The 26648-nt window shown below is 34.6% G+C and overlaps 3 protein-coding genes across 3 annotated transcripts; all 3 read left to right on the top strand.

Moving 5' to 3' along the window:
• Positions 1-9699: 9699 nt before the first annotated feature.
• LOC133523583 (vitelline membrane protein Vm26Ab-like) lies at positions 9700-17138 on the top strand. Its single transcript, XM_061859248.1, has 3 exons — positions 9700-9827; positions 10530-10673; positions 16854-17138. Exons 1-3 carry the CDS (start codon positions 9816-9818, stop codon positions 17010-17012), a joined length of 315 nt encoding a protein of 104 aa, XP_061715232.1. The 5' UTR covers positions 9700-9815; the 3' UTR covers positions 17013-17138.
• Positions 17139-19700: 2562 nt separating this feature from the next.
• LOC133523582 (sulfur globule protein CV1) lies at positions 19701-21827 on the top strand. The gene is made up of 2 exons (XM_061859247.1): positions 19701-20305; positions 21574-21827. The coding sequence occupies exons 1-2, from the start codon at positions 20294-20296 to the stop codon at positions 21799-21801; spliced, it is 240 nt and encodes a 79-aa protein (XP_061715231.1). The 5' UTR covers positions 19701-20293; the 3' UTR covers positions 21802-21827.
• A 378-nt stretch (positions 21828-22205) lies between these two features.
• On the top strand, positions 22206-23606 carry LOC133523581 (uncharacterized). Its single transcript, XM_061859246.1, has 2 exons — positions 22206-22283; positions 22990-23606. The coding sequence occupies exons 1-2, from the start codon at positions 22266-22268 to the stop codon at positions 23305-23307; spliced, it is 336 nt and encodes a 111-aa protein (XP_061715230.1). The 5' UTR covers positions 22206-22265; the 3' UTR covers positions 23308-23606.
• Positions 23607-26648: the final 3042 nt, after the last annotated feature.

The raw sequence follows: 26648 nt of genomic DNA, 5'->3' as shown, positions 1-26648 counted from the left end.
GTCTTATGTCATTATACTACGAGTATGAAACTTGTGTGGCGTTATAAAATGGAGGCTTAGCAAAACAGCACAATTTGTCGGACCTAATGAGAACACGTACCTAAATAATTTTTAATTCGTATTTCTCAAATTTGTTGAGTGATACTAAGATGAAGCAAAAAGATTTATTTATTTCTATCAATTAAGGATGGCCTTAAATGTAAGTAGATAGGTACTGATGGTAATAATTTTTAGGCTGGCTCTGCATGTTTGTATTCTTGTCTTTAACGTCGCTGCCGTACTTAAGGGTTATACTTTCATGTTTATAACGCACTACGCATACACCTGCGTTTCAAATTCATAAATATTTCTGTAACGAATTCCAAACAGTTACAATAAAAAATTAAATAAAAGTCAACATCCTTAAAAAAACTAGACTTAGCCCAAGACCATAGGCTATATGCGTTTAGTTTCTACTAAATAACGCAATATCCTATAAATAATTAGTCACATACAAGCTATGCATAAGGAACATAAAACTGCTTGGTTTGTATTTTTTTAAACTAACTCTCTGTTTTTTTGTGGCTTTGATAACTTGGTAAATTATTTTTTCTAATAAAAATAATACGTATTTATAGCCTATAATATTTTTGTATGTATCGACTTATCTCAATAAGTGAAATTAAATATTTATTTTAAGACAAATATAATAGTATTTTATACAATCGTGACATAATAGAGAGCTTTTCAGTCGAGTGCCGTGTTTTGGCAACGAAGCTTGCTGAGTTGCCAAAGTGAGGTACGAGATTGAAAAGTTTGATTATATCACTATTGTATACAATAATTTTTCTACGAGTCAATAAAAATAATACTTTAAATTAATAAAATCATACAGGTAAACAAGCCAAAAATATACAGCTGTTTAAGATACGCGAGCAGCCGCGATACCTTCATACTCGTACGCGCCCCGGCCGCCGGGACCCGGCGGGGTGGTCAACGACACCTTCTCGTAACTCATGAGGCCCTGGTACTTCCTTGCTAAATTCAATTTTTAGACAGTTTTTTCTCGATTTTGGCCACCATAGCCTATGGAGACTAACAAGCAATGGTAAGCGGTTTTCGTAGTCTATGGATGTTGCTATATTAAGGGTGTCACATGTGCGTTTATGACTTATGAAGCAATTGTTTCTACTATACAACCTAAAATAAATAATTCATTTCAGCTAGGTATCGTTTTGTTTCGTCCTCTTGACCGCGGCGAGCTGTAATCTGTGATTGGTCAATTTCATTATAGTTGATTAAACTGTTTTGAAATGAATATTATAGTGAGTTGGGAGCTCATACACGAAAAGTACCCAATTACAGTTTGGTAAACGAAATCTTAATTCAAACATTACAGTCGACGAGTAGAAAAATATCTTTAATCCGAATTATACATATATGTTAACGGCACCAATTATGAAACATTTAAGAGAAAATATGGAGTGTTTTTGATATTTCACCGACACCTATAAAATGTCTACCGCTTCTTTACGCTTTAAAAGTTGAATGTCCAATTCTTCCTTTATGTTTTCTATGTATTGAATGAAAGCTACTGAAATTAGTTTCAATATAATATTATTAACCAATTAAAACTGTTGATTTTTGCTTCAGTCATGGAATGTATGGCGCCATTCATTTTCAAAATAACAAATATCAATGCGAAATTAAACTTAAGCAGCTTTTTGGCTCTTGTTTATGGTAAAATATTGCCAGCGATTAAAAACTGATGGTAAGTAATTGTTTTACAGGATTTGTCTATACCATTCCATTACTGGTGCCTGTTCCATTATAGGGGTGTTTACTATATGTCCGTACATATTGCGTTGCAATAAAATGTACATGACATCCACAAGAATAATCATTCGTGAAAAACTTTCCAGTACAGTAGCAGATATTTTTCGCATGTACATACATAGGTATTTATACACACACTTACCAAATTATTTGTGATTTTGATCATTTCGCGTATGTACGAGTAAACAAACAAACACATATAACTATAATGTCATGGATTTATTATCAGATAGTAGCCAGTTTTGTTACAGAACACTTCAGCGCAGGTAGTAGGCAGAGTAGGGAGCGTAGCTGTACGCGGAGTAGGCGAGCGGCGAGTATGCGGAGTAGGCGGAGTAGGCAACGGGCGCGGTGTACGCGGCCGCCACGGGCGCCGTGTACGCCGCCGCCACCGGCGTCGCGTAGCTCACCACCAGGGGCTTGGCGGCGGCGAAGGCCAAGAGGCAGGCGAAGATGAACTGCAAACCAATACATACATTATTAAGCATTTGAAATATCACTAATGAAACATCACACATCTATTGTTGAGTTGAAATTACTAGACATAATTTGCCCCTCGTTTATTTTAGGATTTTTCCATGGATTACTTAATCGAGAAAATCAATGAAACCTTCATTTTTATAAAGTATTTAAAAGTAGTGGGAGAAAATGTAAATGTTTTAAAAATTTGTTGCCTAAGTCTAGGATCTAGAAGTAATGATTTACACATTATATAGATATGTGTTATACTTAAACATGTATGATTCTAATGCCCCGTTCACATTTATTCCAGTAGCATTCCAATCCAGTGATCGAGTCCTGCACTGGAATGTTACTGAAATAATGTGAACCGGGACTGGAAATACATTCATTCCAGTGAACATTCCAGTCCAGTGACTGACTGTTCAGTGATTGATGGTCCACTTTTTGATTCCAGCTCGCCCAATCTAGCGTGACTGGAATAGTGTAAACAGTCAATCCAGTGCTGGATTGAACGTTAAATACTGTACACGTATTGTTTTTCGGTATCAGTCTCCATAAATTCACTAGAATTACAAATGACAGCATTGGTTTCGGGCACTGGACTGGAAATCTACTGGAATATTTAGATGTTAACGGGGCATAAAATATTAGGCACTAGGGGCCAGGATCCCATGTCTGTTTCACTCGTTGAAACTGTAGCTAAAATACCTACGCACTCAAATTAAATTTCAACTCACCAGTTTGAACATTTTGTTGGTTTGTTTGTGTCACGGTGCTAGTGCTGAGCTAAGTGATGTCCGATTACCGTGGGCAGCAAATTTTATAGTGAATGATGAAGGCCGTGAGCTCGCAACCAGGGTCCTCGCGGGCCGCACGTCCCAAGAATCACGATGAGACACCGGCGCCCGCGCACTAACATTATCCTCTTAATGCGACAGCTGATATAAGGGTAATTGAATGTCCAGAAGAATATGTGAAATTCGTTCAGTATTCGACAAAAGCCACGGTATTGGTTGTAAAATGAAGTTTAGAATTTTCTCGATCAAAATTGCCTATCTTTAGATAGAAACGGCGATACGAACTGTGCTTAATTATTTGTTATGTAGGAACTTAGTACCTAAGTTAGAGTAAATTATGATAAACAACGTTTTAAACGCCCTAATTCTCTGATAATAATTATTTTTAGTAGATTAAAAAAGATACAATGATATTAATTTACGTCTTAGTGTTATATTTATTCAAATATTGTTGAAACTAATGACGCAGATTGCTCACCTTAATCATGTAAGATTTCATTTGTGTATCCGATCACGAAGTTTCAAAGAGTAACTTATTGGGTATGGTACTACTTAAAGATTCAAATTTCTATATCATAAGTGAGAAATAGTTATTCTGGGCGTGAAACTGAATAGTATTATGGTCGCAGTAAATGGCGAAAGCAGCGTTGTTTATTTTAACAATGTATATGCTGCCATTCTCGAATGTGTATAATGTGTGCAAATGTATATTTGTTTACCTATAAACCTATTTCCCTGTAACTTCTTATGAAGCACAAATACAGGGTAGACTGTACTAATGTTAGCTATCGACTAATACCGCAGAACCGCCCTTACATTGCAGAATACACATTTAACCGCCTTAAAATTAAAATAATATTTGCTTATATTTCTATTGATAATATATGTATATAAAAAATAAGTATGGTGTATAGATATGAATTTGTTAATTTACACATACTATATGAGAATTAACCACTCACCTACACTTAGATAGCGAAGCGGTTAGAGATTTTCTAAATTACGTGGCTTTCCAGTGTATTGCCATTAGCTCCACATTAGGTGACCAATATTAATCTTATCAATCTATTGCAACTTACACATATGACTTAAAATTCAAGACAAATATATGTATATGAGTTAAGGTGCAGTAAGTTCGTGTTCTTCTCTCACTCTCACTGAGCGTAAGCGTGAGCGAGATAGATGTGTGTGCCCGGGAGCGCGAATATCTTGTTATTAATTTTAATTTTTCGTGTTTTAAAAATAAAAAAGTAGTCGCTGGGTTCCCTCAAGCATAATATTGCTCATTTTTAGAATGAAATTTAATAATATGTTAAGCTTTTGTGCAAAAATTATTATAATTTAAAAAAAAGGTGCATTTTAGACCTAAGTTCGTGTTTTTTTTTTTCTAACTAGCGAAAGTCAAAAACTTAAGTTTCGATTCGCTGTAGTTCCTAAAGAAAGGCCTCAAGATTGTTAATTAAATTTATGGCACCTTAATGAATTGTAAATAATTGTGGTTTTTATTTCTAAGTATAATTTAAACAATACTTATTGGCACCTTAGTTTTTCCCATGGTACTTAGTAAACTTTTACATAACTGAAATCCCAAAATATCTTTAAGGCAAATTAAATAATAAATACTAGTTATAACTAACGATTTTCGTTAACCTACTTACCCTGTAGCTAGTAATGGCACAACTAATAATTCTAACTACATACTTCAATATTGAAATGTCACCCCGTTCCAGCTCCACCATTTGAATTGTTATTGTTAGAATATCGACATTTCAAATTTCTCGTCACATGTCGAACTTTCTCCTATTTGTTTGATGTATTAGATTTGAAAAACCACGTGATTCCAATACGTAGAAATTAGTCATATTGGAAACCTTCTAGTATAATTTCATGTTGTTCGAGATAATTAACCTCTGTTTTCTGTTTACCTATTTCGGTTTGTCAATTTGACGTACTGGACGCGTAGCCAATTTGCCAATCGTTTACGCTCCATAGCGAACGAAACGCCACTGTCACTGCCGTATTTATATGGAAGAGTGATAGAGAGACAAAGCATTTTTTCGTCGTAGCGCAAGCGATTATCACTTTGGCTAGGCACCCTGGTATAAGATTGAAATCATTTCTGTAATTGCTTTCCTACTTCAGCTCGCGCTAATGGTGTTTACGATAAGTCTGAAATTGTATTGGAATTAGATTATACAAAAATAATCCGTTTAAGCTTTGCATCGGATTAATAGAACAAAGTGAGGGGGAGTGTTATTCACAAAACGTGAATATTATTACATAGAAATTTGAGATTAATGATGACATTGCCACACTTTGCAAATGGCATCAGAGTTAGCTTGGTCCCAGTGTATTTTATGTCCGTATTGTAGCAATCAATGTGACAAAAATCGTCTACAAGCTCTTGGATCTACTGGTTGGATCTATGGAGAATGAAGCGATCTTCTATGTAGTAGGTAGTTCGATCCCAAACTGAAAACTTGCAATTCTTACAAAAACATACAATTGAAAAAGTCTTTTGATCACAGGTTTATTTTCTATATATAGAGTGGATTGATAAAGATCAAATAAATTTTCGACAGACGACGACTTCGGGTTGACGTCAAAGGCCTTTCGGATCCTCAGATATCAATTTTCAACATGATCAGACCAAAAAACAAAGATTTATTTATGATATAGGAGGCAAACGAGTAGACGAATCGCGTAAGTAAATGATGGTAAGCGGTTACCGTCGCCCATGGACAACACCAGAGGGGTTGTAAGTGCGTTGCTGGAATTTAAGATAGGATTACGCTTTTTTCTTGAAGGTTTGAAGGTCGTATCGGTCCGGAAATACCGAAGGTGACAGTTTATTCCACAGTTTAAGGGTAGATGTGTGTGTGTGAGGCAGGAAGTTTATGGAGAAATGCACAGTTGAGGACTGTCAACCATCTTAGTGGTGAAGATGAGAATGACAGAAATAGAGCAATAGAGCAATACCAGAAAAAAGCGGAAAGAATTTTAATCCGAACAATTCCTCGGAATTTCAAGATGACAGCCGTTTTTACGAATTAAGACTATGAACTGGTATTAAGAGACCTTCGGGGTTTCAGATATCAATTTTCATCATAATTGGAGCAAAAATGAAGAAATTAAAAATACTTTGTTTCCCACGCTCGCTCTACCATTGACCAGACAATAGTCCACCTAACTTTGCTATTTAGGTACCTTCGCTATGGCTACGTATATGCTTTCTTGCAAACGAAGTTTGCAAGACCCCTAATCAAATAGCTTTTGGGGCTTCAAGTTTGATCGATCCTGCTCATGTGAGAACTTAAAAAATGTAATGACCTCAACTACGCTATTACTTAATTTCATTTAAATTAGAATAAATATTGACTACTTACTTACATCAAAATACCAGGAGGTGCCCTTAGGTAGCTGCGTTCCAAGTTGAATGTAAGAACTTCGCTTCGCTTAGTTCGCTTGCTCGCTCGTTCCATAAAATAGGCATATTTTCATCAGTCCTAAAATGCCAAAGTCTAATAATAAGTCGATACACACGTAATATACTGTATAAGTAACGATGTCACGTTGGAAATGTGTCATAAAGTTAATAATAGTGCTAATAACAGCTCTTAGAAGTTGAAAATATACCAAAGGTAGTTAAATGTTTACACTGAAAACTCGTGCCGCTGAGACGTCATCATACGAGTACTAAAGTCGAGAAAGTTCTTTCACTACCGGCTCATCCTAGATCTCAACTTATTATATACCTACATTGTATATCCGTAGATTATTAGGGTTTCAGCTCTTCAGAATCAATGCGATACCGTTCCGGCAAGACCCAATCATTTGCTGCGTCCTGCAACACCGATGACGCTGCTGTATGTATAACGTTTACACTACTTACGAAGGTCGAGGAAATCGTAAAGTATGTACGAGTCAAGTCCAGATTAATTAAAATTAAATTTAGTTTTAAGAAATAGGTATTTTATAATATGGTATGTATGCTAATTTCAAGGTATATTTATCTATGTGCCAATAGTTGCCTGAAAATAAATGTTTTCATTTCAATTCAATAGAGACCTGTAAATAAAACAAACGCAATGTTGCACTGTGATAAATATGTGTACCTAAAAAATACTCCTGCTTCTAATACAAAAATTTTTGATGTATGCCCACAACAATGCGATTAGGAACAAAATATCTACATCCCATCTGAATAAAAATAACCGGCCAAGAGCATGTCGGGCCACGCTCAGTGTAGGGTTCCGTAGTTACTCTTCCGTCACAATAAGCTAAACTGGAGCTTAAAGTATAGTAAATTGTTAACCAAGGGATGAAACGGTACCTTTCACCCGAGTTAAACAAATAGGCAAATTTGCATAATCAGTACCTAATTAAAGTAAGTCTTACTATGAAGGGAAAACTTTTTGCGATAACTCAAAAACAGCTAAACTGATCATGTCCGCTATAGTTTTCATTTAATGTCTTTCTTAAGCTCTACTTCCACGATTTTTTTCATATTTTTAGGACCTATGGTTCAAAAGTTAGAGGGGGGGGGGGGACACATTTTTTATTTCTTTCGGAGCGATTATCTCCGAATATATTCACTTTATCAAAAAATGTTTCCTGAAAACCCCTATTAGTTTTGAAAGACCTTTCCAACGATACCCCACACTCTAGGGATGAAGCGAAAAAAAAAATTTCACCCCCACTTTACGTGTAGGGGAGGTACCCTAAAAAAATTAAATTTTTAGATTTTATTGTACGACTTTGTCGGCTTTATTGATTTATATATCCATGCCAAATTTCAGCTTTCTAGCACTAACGACCACGGAGCAAAGCCTCGGACAGACAGACAGACAGACGGACATGGCGAAACTATAAGGGTTCCGTTTTATGCCATTTGGCTACGGAACCCTAAAAAGATACGTAAAATACGATTTAAACACGGTGAGGAATGGTTTACCTCATGTAAAACTTGTGAACTCATTGTAAGTCCAAAAGATATTACTCAACTAAGCCCGGGAAATGAATAAAATTGGACTTACCTATAATGTACAATCAATTTTTGTTTGACATATACCCACATATAAGGGTTTAACCTTTACTTTTTCTACAAGATATAAAATAAAATAATGCAGTACCTCGTATAATAATAAAAATCTGTATGGAACATGCATGTAATGAGGTAGGACAAATTACAGATTTTTTGATTATACGAGTAGGTATAAGGGTAGTTGTAACAGATGATATTTCGTTCGGTTACACAGTGGAATCTTTAAAACTGCTGGAAATTCGATTATTATATAGCAACATGCTCTGAAGCTGATTTATATTTAATATCAAATTGATTATGTTTTTTTTTATATTATAATTATGAGTATTATGACCACCTAACCTTAATAAACCCGTCATTCAGGCATCTTGCCGCCCGTCGTCAGGCAAGATGCCTCAATGGACGTGCATGCAAATATTTTATTGCCGCTGAAGGGGTTAAAAAGTTTCAGAATGTTGAATATTTTGTTTAAAGCTGTTGTTTCTAACTGTACGCATATATCAATTTATTTTAATACCATATTCAAGATAACAAGAAAGTATTTGTAGCTACCAACATACAACAAAACCTACGTCAATTAATCATTCTGAAAATAAATGGAATCATGTTTCAAAACGTCCATTGAAACCGACATATTACGCTCCTGGGTAAATAAACTCTTCAATGACTCTTTATGGTATGGGCTGAATAGACACATTGACCTCCAGGTAGTTGCTCAATTGCTATAGCGAGGATTGTCACCACGAGCACGTGCTGAGTAACCTCTGATGCAATGCGACCGGACCTGCATGCCCAAGCTACCGACCAATGCAATAACGAACCAAGAAAATATATTATATACATATATACTATTTTGTGAATTTCAGATTGGTATTGGCAATCTGAAAAGTATAGAGTTTTAACGATATCACCGATATGTTAAATTCTTTTAGATTACTGACTTATTTTAAAACTAAAAGATTTGTTTAATTTACTTATCCGCAGTAATTTTACTATTATGTTTATTTATTACAAGTACGTAGAAATAATGATATTATCAATATTTGAAGATATTATATTTACCTACCGTTAAATGCGATATTGCATATTGTAAAAGATTGACTATCAAAATTCAGCACTTTTTCATGCTTCAAATGTTAGCTAGAAAAGGTCCTTAAATAGGATAAGTTTGCCTGTGCAACGCTATTTCTCTTAAATTGTTTTAAAGAAATAGCGCTGTTAAGCATTATGTACAAAAAAGTGCTAGATTACTAGATACCTACTACTACCATCTAGAGGTACAACTTCATGGAAATATTGATTATGACTACGACTGATATCCATCATTAAGATTACGTTACTTAAACAATATGTATTTATAACAAGTTTACGGCGATATTATGGCCACTTTTAGTAAACTTTCAATATTTCTCCATTTTTGACAAATATATTTAAAACGTTTTTTTTACATTTAAAGTAGGTACAAGTTCTAAAATTAAAGATTTCGTGGTTTAAAAAAATATATTTTCTTGGTTCACTATGGCATGAATGTACCCAAGATGGGTATCTTTAATTCGGAGCACCACTGATGCGCAAGCAGCCCCTCGTATTGTCTCGAAATCTCATTCAGTGTGTAATCAGGTATTTAAACCAGCTGCATTCTACCCTAGACATCATTCACTCTTCACTTACCAAACCAAAAACACAAATCAACCAACATGTTCAAGCTGGTAAATACAAAACTACGATACACCTTTTTACTATATATTACCTACTGAGAAGTTTTATATGCCGATCACGTTTTATAAACAAATGAGAAATATAATAGTAATGGGCTAATGGGAGTACACAATATAGGCCGAGATTTTACGTTGGTGACGTCTTCGCATTTCTTATTAGGGCAGAGCAAATGTTTGACGTTTCTGACGTCATTACTGTCACGTATTGAACTTGTATTATTATTTAAAGTACATTCAAGGTTCAAGCGACCAATTCCTCAAAAATATGTACACTCTGTTTAATATTCTTAATTAATACCAGGTGGGGCCTGCAACACGAGCAAATAATTAAAATATATACTGTAATCCTCAAACGATGACGCTTTTGTTCAATAAGTTTTATAAATGATGAAATGTTTAGACTTTTTATTTCTCATACAAATTAAATACTATTTTCAATTCAATGTACGCCATCATCATTGTAATTGACATTGCCTGTCACGTTTAAACAACAAATTGCGCACTACACTGCATTTTTGAATAAACTTTAAAGTGTGCTATAAATCAAAACAATTTATTTTTACGGAGTACAACCTATAGTTTATTTTTTGGCTCCTGTTATAGGCCCATAATAAGGCACAATAACCCACACACGTATTTATCCTAAATTCTTTTTTATATTTATTAAAACTCATACCACTCGTATGTTTGCAGGTGGCCTTCGTAGCTCTTCTCTCCGTTGCCGCGGCTAAGCCCGGCATCCACTCCGTGGCGTACCCCGCGGTCCCTGCAATAGCACCTGTCGCTGCGTACACTGCGGCGTACACAGCCCCTGTGGCCGCCGCTTACACTGCTCCTGTAGCTGCCGCTTACACTGCTCCCGTTGCCGCCTATACTGCTGCCGCGTATACTGCCCCTGTTGCAGCTGCGTATACTGCGTACTCCCCCTACGCAGCAGCGTACACGGCTCCTGCGTTCGCTTACCTCCGAAAATGAAGAAACCCTGATGACTGAAAAATGATGAAATATATTTAAGCAAAATAGTTGTTATACTTTGATTTTCCTATCCCTTTTCGTACTATTCCATTTTAATGAAAAATCTCATACGGATGTAAATCAATTAACGTTACCTAACAGTTGAGCAACTCCATGTTAAAAGAAAATCATTATGTTCATTTTATTAATGGCTCTTTTCTTTCGAATAACTAGAAACACAATCACATAGATCCTAGTTAATATGTTTTATAATTACAGAGACTGATGACTGACAAAAGTCCAAGTTACCTGTCAGACAATCTCGGTAATATTATGACTGGACTTAAAATCTTCTATTTATACATAAATAATTGATCTTGACTAATCAAATTTCCAAATCAAAAACCACTGAGGACAAGAAATATGTAAAATGCATTGTCAATCTCAACTTTGAAAAGCAAGCAAACAGTAGTATTGCCTAATTAGAAACAATACTTTTTAATATATCTAATAAAAACTTACCTATTTGTTCCTTTTTCCATATCATTTAAAATAAGATCAATTTCTACTAAAGCCTATATTTTGAAAATATTTCAAAATGTCAAGCATGGAATCTTGACAAATTTTCTTTAACATTGGTAAACAATCTAACATCAAATGGCTCCCAGAAAGAGCTTTTGTTAGAACGGGTTAGAAATATTATGATTCCTCAAGTACGAAAAATCCCAGAATATAGGTATTTTCATGAATGTCACTTCATTAAATTTAATCATTGGAGTTGTGTTTATAATCTGTTACTGCAAGGCTGATATTTATATTAAATAATATATCTTCTTCCTCGCGTTGTCCTGGCATTTTGCCACGGCTCATCGGAGCCTGGGGTCCGCGTGACAACTAATCCCAAGATTTGGCGTAGGCATTAGTCTTTACGAAAGCGACTGCCATCTGACCTTCCAACCCAGAGGTTAAACTAGGCCTTGTTGGGGTTAGTCCGGTTTCCTCACGATGTTTTCTTCCACCGAAAAGCGACTGGTAAATATCAAATGATATTTCGTACATAAGTTCCGAAAAACTCATTGCTACGAGTCAGGGTTTGAACACGCGACCTCCGGATTGCAAGTCGCATGCTCTTCATATATATATTTTTACGATCTATAACTTCTACATTTGTGTAATTGATAATAAGTGGAATTACTATACTACAAAAACATCCCTCTTTTGAAAAGTAATATTATGCTACATTCGAATAATAGCTATTTGTTCCTATAGGATACTTAAAACAATCAACATTAAATATCACATAAAGTTAACGCAATGTCAACACAAATAAAATCTCAAAGATTTAACAAAATCTTAGCTTACAAAAAGAGGCCTATTAAGAATTTACAATATAGTTTCAATCTTACAAAAATGTAAAAAATAAAAACAATAGTAGCAATCAACGAAATGCCAGTACGATTTAATAGAACATTATTAAAATGATAGCCTCCAAGAAGCTACTTACTTCTTTTTACAGCTATAATTAACAACTTTTTAAATCCCTGTTCCATAAAATTGTAACAATACTCGCCTCTGGCAAAACTAGTATTTACTATTTTTATCAAAATAATATTTGCACAACCACAAACCACAGCACGGCAAAGGGAATATTTTAGTGGCGTCGTTTCTAAATTTTAGCTTACCCCTATTCCACCTACTATTTTTTAAGATTAATTTAATTTATATAAAATTATATATATTGATGCACAAATATTTCAGGATATTTTTAAACAGATCGACCTTGCCCCGAACTAAGCAAAGCTTGTACTATGGGTACCAGGCGACGATAAACCTACTTATTTAGATATACATAGAAAGCGCCCATTACTAAAGAACCCATATCTGTGTTCATCACACAAATAAATGCCCTTACTAGGATTCAAACCCGGGACCATCGGCTTCATATACCCACTAGGCCAGACGGTCGTCAAAATATCATTCATTTAGTACCTTGAAATTTATTCTTTACCTTTATCTGTTTGAAAACTTGTGGTTAAAAACAGCTCTGCTCCGGCTCCGTCATTTTAGAAAAATCCAAAATCTGATTTTAGAAAAAAAAAATACTCATATTATAACGAACTCGCTCACATTCAAATTCTCGAGAAAAGGTGGAGAAATGTGACATGTAAAAGAGAATAGCCGGACAGACATACGAAAGCATAAACCACCCATGCTGAAACGGAGACGCTTCGCTCGTGGTTCACGTTCACTCGGTCGATTATACAGTGAACTTTATGTTAAGGCTAGGTATTTGTACCAGGAAAATACTACGCAATCTATTACCTATTTTTCTGAATTAGTAATGATAGATGGAATGTTTTGTACGTTAAATTAATCTTGACTTGTAAAAGCGCCCGTTTGACCACTTTATTATATAATTAATAAAAAGAAATAAACAAATAGTTATTTAGTCATTTATTTAATATTGTAAACATAAAATTTTATTTCCATACATTATTTTCATTTTAATTTTTTGTCAGATGACAAGATAATGCTGGGTCTATTATTTTAACTACGTGCTGCCAACTAGCACTTTATACAGACAACTATAGCAACATTATAAGTTCAAGGTCACCTTTAATGGTAGCCTTGAACGTCCTTATCAACGGCAGTCAGAGCTGTGAAGCAGTTGTCATTGCACACTTTTAACTGGCTAATATTTAACCTTAATACAGTGAGATAAGGTTCACGAATAGTCAGTGTTGTCAGTTTTACTCTTTAATATTCCGTCATAGAAAAAGGATGTGAGTAATTAAAGTTACGGTCACATACGATGGTAGAATGTTCTACACTCTGGACTGTCCAAGCGACCTTGGTGGGACGGCGAATTGTGACTCTGCCAATGAATGAGCCTACAGGATGTTTTGATTATTAAGTTGACTAATAACTTATTGAGTACAGTATAACTAGTACAAGTCCCATAAGTAGACATGTAAGAATACTAGAATAAGGTACGATGGGGTTAGCATACTCATGTAACTGATTTAAGTACCTAAATAATATATAGAAAAAAAAACTTATTGAGTAGGTACTTGAGTTCCTTAGTCCAAGAAAAAAGTATATATTAAAAGGGAAGTATACATACAAAAAGAGAAGATGTTTTTCCACCTCTAAATATTTTCCATTCTCCATGATTTTATATTATGTTATTGACACAATGAAAAACTAGGTTTAATAGGTTATCCTATTTCCAAAATTTCCAATACAATATATATATATATATATAATAAAGCGAAACCTATAAATCTAGAATATATTATGCTGAAGCGATCAACATCAAAACCAAGTGATTTGTTAACATTTAGTTATTGGAAAACGTTTTCTCCCGAATTGGAAATTTCATAGAAAACGTACCGTAAGGTAATTTCATAAGGTTGCGGACATTTTCTGAGTGAGAAAGGGAGATTAGATGCACTGGCAATGCGTTTTCAATTTTTTTGACCGAAAAATTAGGTAGACATAGGTGGATCCTAGCTCAGCATAGCACACGTTTTTTAAGGACAGCACTATACATCGATTATTTATAAGAAAATGTATTTTCACTCAGTTGGAGGACTCTGCAATTTATCCTAAAAATTGGCACAGGCTTACTAGTAATTTTTACGAAAGCGTTTGAACTTGCGATCTTCACCTGCGACCTCCGAATTAGCTCTACGTCTTACCACTAGGCTACCAACAGTTGGCCTAATTTATTATGCATGATAAGAATTCACTAAAAGTAGAGGAGAATAATATCTATAATCCAATTAATGGAATAATCATGAGAATTCAGTTATGTCTTCAGTAATATCGGAATTATGAATTAAGCAATCATTTTGTAAAGAAAGTGCGAAGCTCAGACACCGCGTATAAATGTAGGTATAAAAAATAAAAAAAAAGCACTGATACTTAACGGTCAAAGTAATTTATTAAAAAACAGGCGTTTGTCATTTGAGAGCATTTCATTTTTTTAAGTCGAGTGAAAATAAAAATTCTAAGGTACACATGTTTTTTATTTCACCTGAAAACCTACGTATCAATTAAAAATATCAAATCTAACAGTAGATAGCGAATTCCAAAGGGTCTTAAGTGTAGTATGACGCCGGTACTACGGCTGAAAAGCTAAAAGACTATTTTAGTGTGAGAAAAAGCCCGCGAAGAAATGTAAAACAAAAGTGACAACAACAAAGACCTTTGAAATTTATGACAGTCTATGATAACCAGATACGAGTACGGTTTAAATTTTATACATAATAAAATAATAATTCTAATAATTCATAATTTTATAATAATTCTTTCACGTTTCAAGCTATCCGACTATGGAATTCTCTGCCTATAGACTTAAGGCGCGCTCAATGTCCTAATTATTTCAAGAGACTCATTAAACTTCACTTTTTACCTGCTCCGTAATACTTTTATCTGCTTCCTTTTCCATATTTATGGCTGGCATTTATTATATATATAATATGTATTTTAATATATGTATGTATATGTATTTATATATCTTTTTTATATTTGTATATGATAATTATATTGTTTAGTTTTGTGTTTATTCTGTGCTAGACTTCTTTTATTGCATCTGGAACACCTACTGACATAACATTTTTTTTTTTTTAATTCCGTTACCTAAAGGTTGTCTGGAAGAGATCGCTTTTTAGCGATAAGACCGCCTGTTGTTTACCACTTCTTTATGTGTTGTATTATTTGTACTGTTTCTGTATTGAGGTGTGCAATAAAGTATATTTGTATTGTATTGTATTGTATAAATATTTTATGTCATACACTCGTAGTAATGACTTCCAGTTTACACTTCTTCGCGATTTTCTAAGAAATTAATGGGAAAAATAGTACAATGTATATCATGGGCGGTAATTCACCCGTGGCACACTTCATGTTTTTCATCACACTTGTGAGGAAAAAACTAAATTTTAGATTAAATAATTCTTAAATACAGTGACTTCAAAACATTCGTCCGAACCGAAGAATTCGGACCGAAGGCACGGATCCATCCTCCATTATTTATACCTCCTTGCGTACAAATAGAGTAGATAATATAATAATACCATTATGACTAAAATGCCCATTGGCATAATATAGCTCATTTCATCTCAGTATGCAGGCATACGATAAAACCGTTTACCAGCAAGTGCAATAAAATAATATAACTTATTTACCTATTACATACAGGAAGCATATTTACTCGTACCGTAATGATTTTCGATTTTGCCCACTTGTCAATTACCGCGTCAAAAAATATATAAAGGGGTAATAATTACTGCGCATAAAATTTGAGACTAAACGTTTAAATCACCCTGTAAATGACAAATCTATAGTGCAATCAAAGTTATTCAAGTCGCGTAGAGGTCCCGATCGCGCAGCGCGGGCGCCGGCTCGCTGCCAACACAATGCTACCAAGCTACTTCATAACGTCGTATATGTATATTCAACTGTACAGTACATATGTCTTTTTGTAGTGGAAAGAGAAAAGAATGGGGGGTCAACATAAAATCGTATAAAACAGCTAGGACGGGATATTAGCATCAGTGTTAGATACGCATTGTCTAAATAAACAATCAACATGTACAAGATTGTAAGTTTCAATTTATTCATATTAAAGCAATTAGCACAGTTAACAATAATTATTAGGATTCAGTTCAAATTAGATATTGGTTTAATTTAATTCAATATCGATGTGAAACTTTTTATTTTATAAAAAACGTCGCGAAAAGTGAAAACAATAATAATATCAAGTTTTGCAAGTACAAGAACCATGCAATTTTATATGGAACTTGAAAGTGCACTGTGTTATATGTATTTCCGTATTTACAATAGATTGCTCATTACTTATACATTTAATTAAATTATGTTAAAAAATCTACTTGTGTCACGAACTCATGATTTAGTTATCGATGAAAAAACGAGGACTGTCTTATTGTTCTCATTGGACTGTCTTGTTATTCACTGGTACACCCTATTCAATTATTATAATCAATTTAATGTCTACAGCTGATCTTCGCCTGCCTCCTGGCTTTCGCCGCCGCCAAGCCGCTGGTGGTGAGCTACGCGACGCCGGTGGCGGCGGCGTACACGGCGCCCGTGGCGGCCGCGTACACCGCGCCCGTCGCCTACTCCGCCTACTCCGCATACTCGCCGCTCGCCTACTCCGCGTACAGCTACGCTCCCTACTCTGCCTACTACGTCTAAGAAATCAAAGCAATGATTATCCTCAAATATATTAAATTTTGAGACTACATTATTGTTTAATACCTGACTTACGCTACACTTCATTCTAACGATTATGCCGAATAAATGCGTATAATAAGTTACAAATGTGTTTTGTTATTTTCCGTCTCTCATGCACTAAATAAGTAGTCGTAAGGTATAATTAAGGATATTATAGTATTTTTGTAGAAATTTTACTTCGCACAAAAGTTACGGTTTTTTTTTATATCGCACTGCATCCACCTTGACGAGTTGAAGCTTTTCCGTTTTGCCTTATGGCCGACTGGTAGATAATGCATATTGTGGCATTAAGTCCGCCTGCTATAATTTTATTATGTGCAATTAAGTTTAATTAAATAAAAAAGTTTTTTTGTCAAAAATGAAATTTTAGATACAAGCTTTCATCGCTGATTGTACATATCTTTCAACAGGCAAGTAGTACTCATCAAGGCAATTCTAACAAACCCAAATACACTTAAGTTGCATTGTCGTCCAATTCTCATAATTATGTATGCAAATTTATCAGAACAGCTTTATCAGAAACCGGGAAGTGGGTTAAATTTAACTTGCAAGATTTGATTACAGACAGACATAACTAGAGATGGGTAGGTAGTGAGTCACGGGCATTTACTCAATATACCCGTATTTACTCGTTTATACCCAAATTGGTAGGTATAAACTATTTGGAGCGCTGAAAGGGGCATATAAATTTGAAATATAGGTGTATTTTGTAAGCCGCTACTCAAAATTGTAAGAAATATATTTTTAAGGGGGACCCCATACTTGTAACTATTTGTCACAAAAAAAATATTAGAAACCTCATCATTAAATGGGTCTTTAAGAATAACTTGAATGTTTCTAAAAACTTTTTTGGATAAATTGAATGCTTTTGGAGAAAAACCGTTTCTAAAGGCCGAAATAATGTTTATCCCAACATAACTTTCCAACCAAAGTTAAACAAAAATGATGAAAAATATCGGGAGATTAGCCGTACAATAGAGTACTAAAAAATATTTTAAACATGATCGGTTGAGCCATTTTTGAGTTTTCTTTGAAAACCCCTTAAAGGTTCATTTTTTTTTGTTTTTCTTAACTCGTAAACGGTGGTTCATAACAAAAATGTTCTTATACGCAAATAATGTATATATTTTAGGGTATATTTTTCTATATTTTCGTAAATAACTCATAAACGGTGACCAATAGCAAAAAACGTTGTTAAACGTGAATAATCTACACACAATTTTCCACAAAAAAGATTGATACATTTTTCGCATGGATCAATATTCTAAAAGACATCAAAGAGGGAAAGTTAATCATAATCAATTTTAAGGTTCCCTTTTTTTTAGTTTTTCGTTAATAATTTATGTCACTAAGTTTGTATTTGTATTTTAAATCAATAAACGATAGAACGATTTATTATGTTTTCTTGCGACGAGATAAGGGCGTCCGCTGGCTGGCGCGACTGCACGAAGCGGACGCACGCACGCGGGTGCCATTGTAGTGGCGCGGGTGCCGGTTATAAAGTATGACACTTAGCAAAAAAATTGCAATGGATGTACATTTTGATGACGTATTAATAATGATTACTTGATTAGTGCCTGCAGCTAATGTATAAACTTATACATTGGTACGGACACAGACTTACGTACTTGTAGCTAAAATCGTACTAAGCACTAATCGAAACGTAAACAGACCAAGTTGTACTTACATACATACCTACTTGAAGGCCGATTTCCATAACTTGTTACAATTTTAAAATTTGATATAGCAATTGAACCCGGATCCTCAAACTTACCTCATCTCAATTAAAGTAACATTTGAGACGAATAATACAATTTACTCATAAAGTAATACGCTTTTTAATTTTATGTTAATAACAATATTGGATATGATCGTTATATTTGGATATTAAACAGGCTTAATAGTTATATTATATCTGTTTATTGGTTCTAGCATCATCGCAGAGTAATTTATTAGTAGACTAGCCTCGGTCCTCGATTTTTGGTCGGTTGCACATAACCGTCTGTCACCGTTAAATCATTCGCTAAATTTCATTGTATGGGAAGTTTCATAGTTGACTGATGGGTAACATCGATCAGTCCACTAAATGTGGTAGTCAGCATATATTTCGTTGTCAACTCGTTAGGAGTTTGATTGCAAAATATCCTTTCCTAACTAACCCCAGGCTAGGCAGGCTTTCCTAGGCTATCGGATGGGAAGAGGTGTAAAGGTACTTTTTTTTTAGTTTTTCGTAAGGAGGTAACTGGTTAACGGTGGCCTATAACAAGAAATATTCTTGTACTTAAGTAATCTGTATCATTTTTTTCTACAAAAATGATACATTACGCTTTTTGCTAGACACTAGTAAACTAAGTATATTAGGTTATATTATAAACGTAAATGACAATGTGAATAGTACATATTAAATATGTTTATTTTAAGTTGTATAAATCTGTACCAAGTTTAGAAAAATTATTAAGAAAGACAAAATAGTTATTTGTTTTATAAGAGGGCAAAGTTGTTGTTTAAGCGCTCGTGCTAATATTGATACCCGACCAAGCGAAAGATTCCAAAATGGAACCACGAGCGTAGCAAGTGGTTCTAGAATGGAATCTTGAGCGTTGCGAGGATTAAACTAACTTTGACTCTGAGTAGAAAAATACCAACCATGAAATACCAAAAAAATCGAACCAAATTAAATCCAAATGAACGTGATAAAAACATTATTATACAAAGTAATCATTTAAAAGTCGATTCTACCAGCTAACATAAGGAAACAACTCCAAATTTGCATCTGATTACTTTGCCCCACATGTGGATTAAATGCAACTTACTCATTAGTTTTTGAATAAGCAAAAAGAATCTAAACAATTGTGTTCATTCAGTTATAAATTGTTGAAGGTAAGTACGAGTAAGTAAGACAGCGAATATGTATCCAAACGACCATGCTAGTCCTCCACACCCAGCATCACTTCCTCAATATATCTTTTTTGCGGCAATTTGCAAACATCGGTGACGAGTACATAATTGATACAGTTTTGCCGAATCGACCTTGGATTAAATATATGACATAAAATAAATCGTCTTTATCATTACTAATTCAAATTCGATCTTTGATATGTAGCAAAAGGTTTATTTTACGATTTATTTTGAAACGGATACGGGTTTTGGTATCTCATATAAAACCGTCGTTCAAGTTGATAGTGGCATCATTCGTTTTTCTCATTTTCGAGAGAATTCACATTTTATACCTCTAATCAACCATGTTCAAGCTGGTAAGTTATCCACATATCTTTTTGCCTTTTAAAGTCTAGACTAATTGTATAACTTTATAAATTCATTTTAGGTCTCATCTGTTGTTTGTTATGTCATTCCTCCGTTGTAGACTTGGTACAGACGAGTTCATAAATATGTATACACTTTTTTACCTTATTGCAATGGAATTAATGTAAAGAAATGTATACATATTTATGAACTCGACTATCCTAAAGTTTTGGCAAACAATAATAAACTCGTTTATCATTGCCTGCTTAGTAACTTTGAATATAATCACTTGCTTTAACTGGTATATTTTTATAAATTATTCTCATTGAGAAGAAAATCTCACAATATGACTATCATACACGGACGTCATAGTGAATTGCCACCGACTTTAAACATATTAGTTGCTAGTGCATATAAAAGGGAAAGGGATACTATTTTAGTGTATCCTTTTTGAAGTCGGTTAAAGTACCACTTAACAAAAAACATATAAAAGAACAATGTAAAACTTGTGGAATGAGTATTTTTTTTTGTAATTTTATCTTGCAACTCATGCATGCATTTCTGATAGGAAATATTAAAAATATCTTAAACATTCTCATTATTTTAATTATTAGCAACCATTTACCAAAACAACTTGGTCAAAAATTTTCATACAAAATAATTTGTATGAAAATATACAATGGCGCTTACAAAAATTGATGTAGTTGATAAGTCTAATTGATTGGCCTTTTTGTTCGCGTTGTTTCCGTCACTTAGATAAACATAGGACAAGTGCGCATCCAACGACGTCGTAGGATTTATTGTTTGCCATCCATAAAATATACATCAAGAGACACCCAAATTATCCTCCCACATACTTACTTGAGTAATAAAATAAAATATTTTGGGTCAAATAGTACATAGGTAGGTACATATATACATATATATAATATATATTGTGGTCATGTTACGTGTTAACATATTTTTTTACATAGGTATCCTTATAGTGTTTATAGACTGTAAAAAAGTTTTGTTTAAGGATATCTTTTATTGAATTTTTACATATTACTAAAAAATCTATATTAACATATGTCGTGGCCAGGGTACGTAGCCAACATGACGTTTACGCTCCATAGCGAACGAAATGCAACTGTCACTGTCGCACTAATATGAAAGAGTGATAGAGAGAAACGCGGGCAAAAGCTAATTTTACATAAGTACCTACTGATATTGCTTATGTTATGTAGCACCCTAGCAATGGTGATGGGACCGACCTCATACAACATATTTTAATTTCCAGGTGTTCGCCATCCTCGCCGCCCTCGTGGCGTTCGCCGCCGCCAAGCCCTGGGGAGTGTCATACGGGGCTCCCCTGGCGTACTCCTACGGATCACCTCTGGCGTATTCTGCACCCGTGGCGTACGGCGCCTATGGCTACAGTTCGCCTGTCGTCTCTGCCTACACTCCGTACGCCGCAGCTCCCGTCGCCTACGCCGCTAGCCCTTACTCTTATTACCTAAAACGCTAAATAGAACCTGACACTTTTCTTCAATATGGATCACTTACTTAATCAATGATTTAAAATAAAAATCTGTTTTTAAAACAAGTGCGTTTAATTTTCTCATGAAATATTAAGACGTGGCAGACTCACATTATTTTTATTGGTTTTGAATACTTACGTTTAAATTTTGTCGCTACAGCTCAAGGTGAGGATATACATGAAGTTTTGACTACACAGTTAGTTCGTTAATTTGTGCTGTGATTATACATTCTTTTGTTTCCAGCCGAACCATTCGGTGAGGCCTTGGTTCTAGTTTAGTTTTCAAAGGATCGATTCTTTTAAAGTAATAACTATTTGTTCCTCCTTTACAACCGGACCTAAACATGTATATAAGTAAGCACATCTTCATGGCTTTTACTGCATTTGAAATACAGCTGTAGTACAGCTGCCGGTGCTACTCATTGTCAAAGGCGTCATTTGGAAATACAAATATGGCGAGAATCCTAATTGTAAGTTATTGGTAAATTTTATGTTTTTATATAATATAAATATGTTTGTTACAAATATTACAATGTATCTCACAATTATTAACAAACAAACTAGAAATAAATTTCTTACCTTCTTTAACGATTGGTTAATAGTACATTATTGCAAAGGCCGGGAAATGGCAATTCGTGGATGAGTTTCGATTTATCGTATTCGATTATATAGTGATTTTCTCCAAACATGCGAGGAAATCAGGTAAAATAATCATAATGTAAGCTTCAACCAGCACTCAAATACAACATTCACATCAAAAACGTCAAAAACAATTTCCCTCTTAATTTTTTTTTTTAAGTTAAAGGCACAACTATTCTGCCATTCATGCCATTCAATATTCGCTCATTCAATATAATTATGCGATATAAGCTGTAGATATTTGCACGCATGAGATCCTTAAAAAAAAGTTATACTTATAGTCTTTGATTTTATTAAGCAGTATTCGCACGGTCTTACATGACTCTGCGGCTATATTAATTGGATGTTTGCGTTTTTGCGTAAGGTGAACATTTCCGAGCATATTGGAGAAAAAATAGTAGATATTTTATAACTATTAGTTAAAGCTATTTCAGTTAGTATAAAAAATCATATTGTAATATATTTATCCTTAATGTCTTTGTAATGTGTGGTTAATATCATCTATGTGACTGTTATTTATAAGTGATCGTTTTACAGCTTTTAGCTGTACTCGCGGCGGCGGTAGCTGACCCACTCGTCTTTACTTCACCATACCTGGCCTCGCCATTCATAGCACAATACGCGGCGCCCTACACTTCAGCGGCGCTTGTGACACCAGAAGTAGCTGTACCAGCAGGAGTGTCTCCTGCCGTGCCAGCTGCCGCTGTTCCTCTTTCATCAGTATCGGCTTATTCCTACGGGTCTTCATACAGCATTCAAGATTACGGACCTCTAGTCAACACGGCGGCTGCGCCTCTTTACAGCTCAGCCTATAGTGTGCCATATTCTTACGCCAACTGGTTCTACCGTAGGTAGATATAGGAGAATAGTGAAAATATCGCATTTTTTGTGATTCTAACCAGATTAAGAGTCCCCGGCAAGCTCGGCCGAATTTTACCTTCTCATAGAAACGGAGTTTAGTTCTCATTTTAAAACTTACGTATTGGATTGTACTGAAATTTTGCACACACAATGATATCTAGTCCTATAGTTAGTTGATATAGCTCCAGATTATAAAAAAAGCGAAATAGAGCCAAAACCAATTTTGTCTGAAAAACTTAGATTCGCTGTAGTTTTTTCATCTATGGTATCTGAAGCTACATAAACTATTTACAAGACTAATGACAAGCTACATAAGTTATTTATCCTATTGTAAGTACAAAGTTTCAGAGCAATCTAGCTAGTCATTTAAAAATACTAGCGTAACTACATTTGTAAGGAAAACCAAGCTTGCTGGGGACCCTTGAAGCACTGTGCCAAAACGTATTGTGAACGTATTAATAACGTCCATATCAATATAGTATTAAAGCACATTTAACGGAATAATGATGAATGGTTTACTTTACTTTGGCACAGTGTGTGTTCAAGGCGAATATTTAAATCATAGTTTTATCATGATCAAAGTCATTTAAATTCTCTACGGCTTAACGCTGCACAAATTTGACAATGACGTAAAGGTGAATAAAGTGTATTTTTAGTTAACTTAATTGACCCAGGTGATTTGAGCTGGGTGAACAGAGTCAACTACAGGAATTTAACGTGGTGTAAGTGGTTGACATTTTAAATAATATTGACAGTCTTTTAAAACTCTATCATAAATACATACCTTATTTAATAAATTAGCTACAGTTTCATTGTTGGTATATTTTCTTCTCGTACTTATAAACAACTATGCTCACGTGCGATAATATGTTACGTGATGAGGTGGGCAAAGTATATGACATGCTTGTAATGACTCCATAAATTTAAGTGTCATATGTCTACGCATTTGTTTGTAATAAATTTTCCATATAGTCCATCTGGTTGGTCCCAAGTGATTCCTCTTTCAGCCCTATGAAGTAAGAAGATAACCTTATGAATTGCACATCCTTTTTTTAGCAAATTATTCAAACTAAACTCAAAATTCAAGCCTCGCTTGAGCTTTACCTAATACTTTACCTAATAAGCTAAACCTACAAAATTATGAATAAAAAAAGATATTTGATTAATTTTGGACGTGTGGAGAAATAGCCTTCAGATCTACCTTAATATGAGGTCTAATAACTCTCTAACAAAGGAATGAAACAACGAACTCATGAAGCTTTAAGATTATTACGTACAAGCGGCCGCCATATCGCATGGCCACTTTATGAATGAATTCATTTATAATTCGTAGTAACAGTTTCGTAGTTGCAACTAGCTGAACCTAATCACGAACACACCAAGTTAGACAAACCTAAATATTCACAATAATCAAACAACCATCAAGGCGCCAACCGGTCGGTTAACGAATATGCTTATTGTTCGATTGTTCGATATGACAGACATAAGATACAAAAATAGTTAAAATAATGACACAGATTCTTAAAGTAACGAACTTTAAGAATCTGCTTTACTTAAAGTAAAGCTTATACACTTTAATATTTTTAATAGTAATTAAACACTAAAATGCTTAAACAACTCTCAACATTCTGTCAAAAATATCAAACTCTATTTTTGCTTAAAAAATTATTCATTTTCATATTGTAAGGTATGAATTCGACTCACATTAGAATAGAACGTTCCGGGGCCTACGAGCCTAGTACTCGCCGAGCCGACACCGAGCTTTCCGCAAAGTACAGCTCCGTTATATTAAAGGTACCGTCGCCCTTCCGTACACATCCCGGACCGAACAGGGCCGTTCTAGGCCCGACATGTAATGTAGACACCTTGGGGCCTACCGCGAAAACCGAAATTCAAAGATTGCGGGAATCGCTTTCCTACTTGTCATATGTGGCACCATTGATTAACTTATCTCTGTGCCAATGATTATAACGAATTAACTACCTACCTAAGGTCAACTTCAAGAAGACCGTATTGGTTACATTCGGCCCGGATCCGAACGGAGCTGGTTTTTTAGCTAAGGTTCCGTTGGGTGGAGCCACCAGGAGAAATATTAAGATTTTTTAATATGATACCAACATAATATTAATGTTTGAAGATTTTTTAATATGATACCAACATAATATTAATGTGTGAATATTTTTTAATATGATACCAACATAATATTAATGTGAGTGGGTTCCACTGGCATGACTAATATATCATGTTAGTTCTGGGGAGAAGTTATTATTGCCATGTACAGTCAGCAATACTATTCACTTACCACCATTGCATACAAACTTCTATGCAAGGCGGGGGGGGGTCCCTTCTCTGCGGCTAACTGTACATGCAAGTCGATGATATTATTAGACTGACCTTTGAGTTGGAATCTTTTACTGCATACTACGGCAATTTACGTATATCAGCTCATATAAATTGGTTTTTAGATGGGTAAGAGTGGGCACATTTTAACGAGTACTATTAAAGCATTTGTCTACGCAAGTAGTTGACCTACTAGCCATTCAATCATTAAACCCCTCCTATTCACTTCCCCATTTAAATGACTTTGACCTTTCATTGTGAACTTTATTTTCAGCCTCAATAAGTATTTTCTGATATAGGTAGAGTCTGGAAAATTATATAATTATGATGCGGCAGAGGCGTCATTTTTGTAAACCTGTAAACTTCTACTTGCTTTCGTCATAGATCTAAAATTAGGTTAACAGATATATTATTTTGGAATGAAGTTTATATTTAGAATTTTTATTAATCTCTCTTGAGACGTAAACAGTAAGCTACGTCTCCCCACACTAGCGTCTCCCGATCGTCGGCGTCTAGTCAACTCTATGGCTGCTGCTCGACGTGAGGTGGGCGCAACTGCGCAGCGACGTCATTTTCTATAGCGCTGATAAAATTCTTGATATCTGATAAATTCATTATTGATTATCTTCAAAACGGAGTTAATTAGAATACCGGTGTCTTTGAGAAATTAACTTAATTTACGCTCAGGAATGTACACTTAAAATAATTAACGGAGCTCCAAAAAAAACACTCTGTATTAGATACTATGCAATAAAAGCTAAATATGTACTGTTATATTATAGGTATATAATAATAATTGCAGCTAACTACTGTTTTAGGGTTTTCGTGAATTCCTTAGTGTTGAATAAACATAACAATTCTGGAGTTTCGAGTTCAGAAAAGCTTTGACAGAATAGATAAATAAGTTCTGAAATTATTTAGGAACTCGTGATAATGAAAACCCATTCACTTGAAAACTGTTTAAACAGCAAATTACAATTTCATACCCGTATGGA

Source organism: Cydia pomonella, chromosome 12, assembly GCF_033807575.1.
Source record: "Cydia pomonella isolate Wapato2018A chromosome 12, ilCydPomo1, whole genome shotgun sequence".
Taxonomy (NCBI): Eukaryota; Metazoa; Arthropoda; class Insecta; order Lepidoptera; family Tortricidae; genus Cydia; species Cydia pomonella.
The sequence above is the reverse complement of the archived record's forward strand: the minus strand, read 5'-3'. Positions and strand labels throughout refer to the sequence as shown.

Excerpts from the sequence above, each read along its gene's own strand:
- LOC133523583 (XM_061859248.1), top strand. Across the intron at positions 10,674-16,853 it reads CCGCCGCTTACACTGCTCCT|CCGCTGGTGGTGAGCTACGC; the intron begins GTAGCTGCCGCT and ends GCCGCCGCCAAG.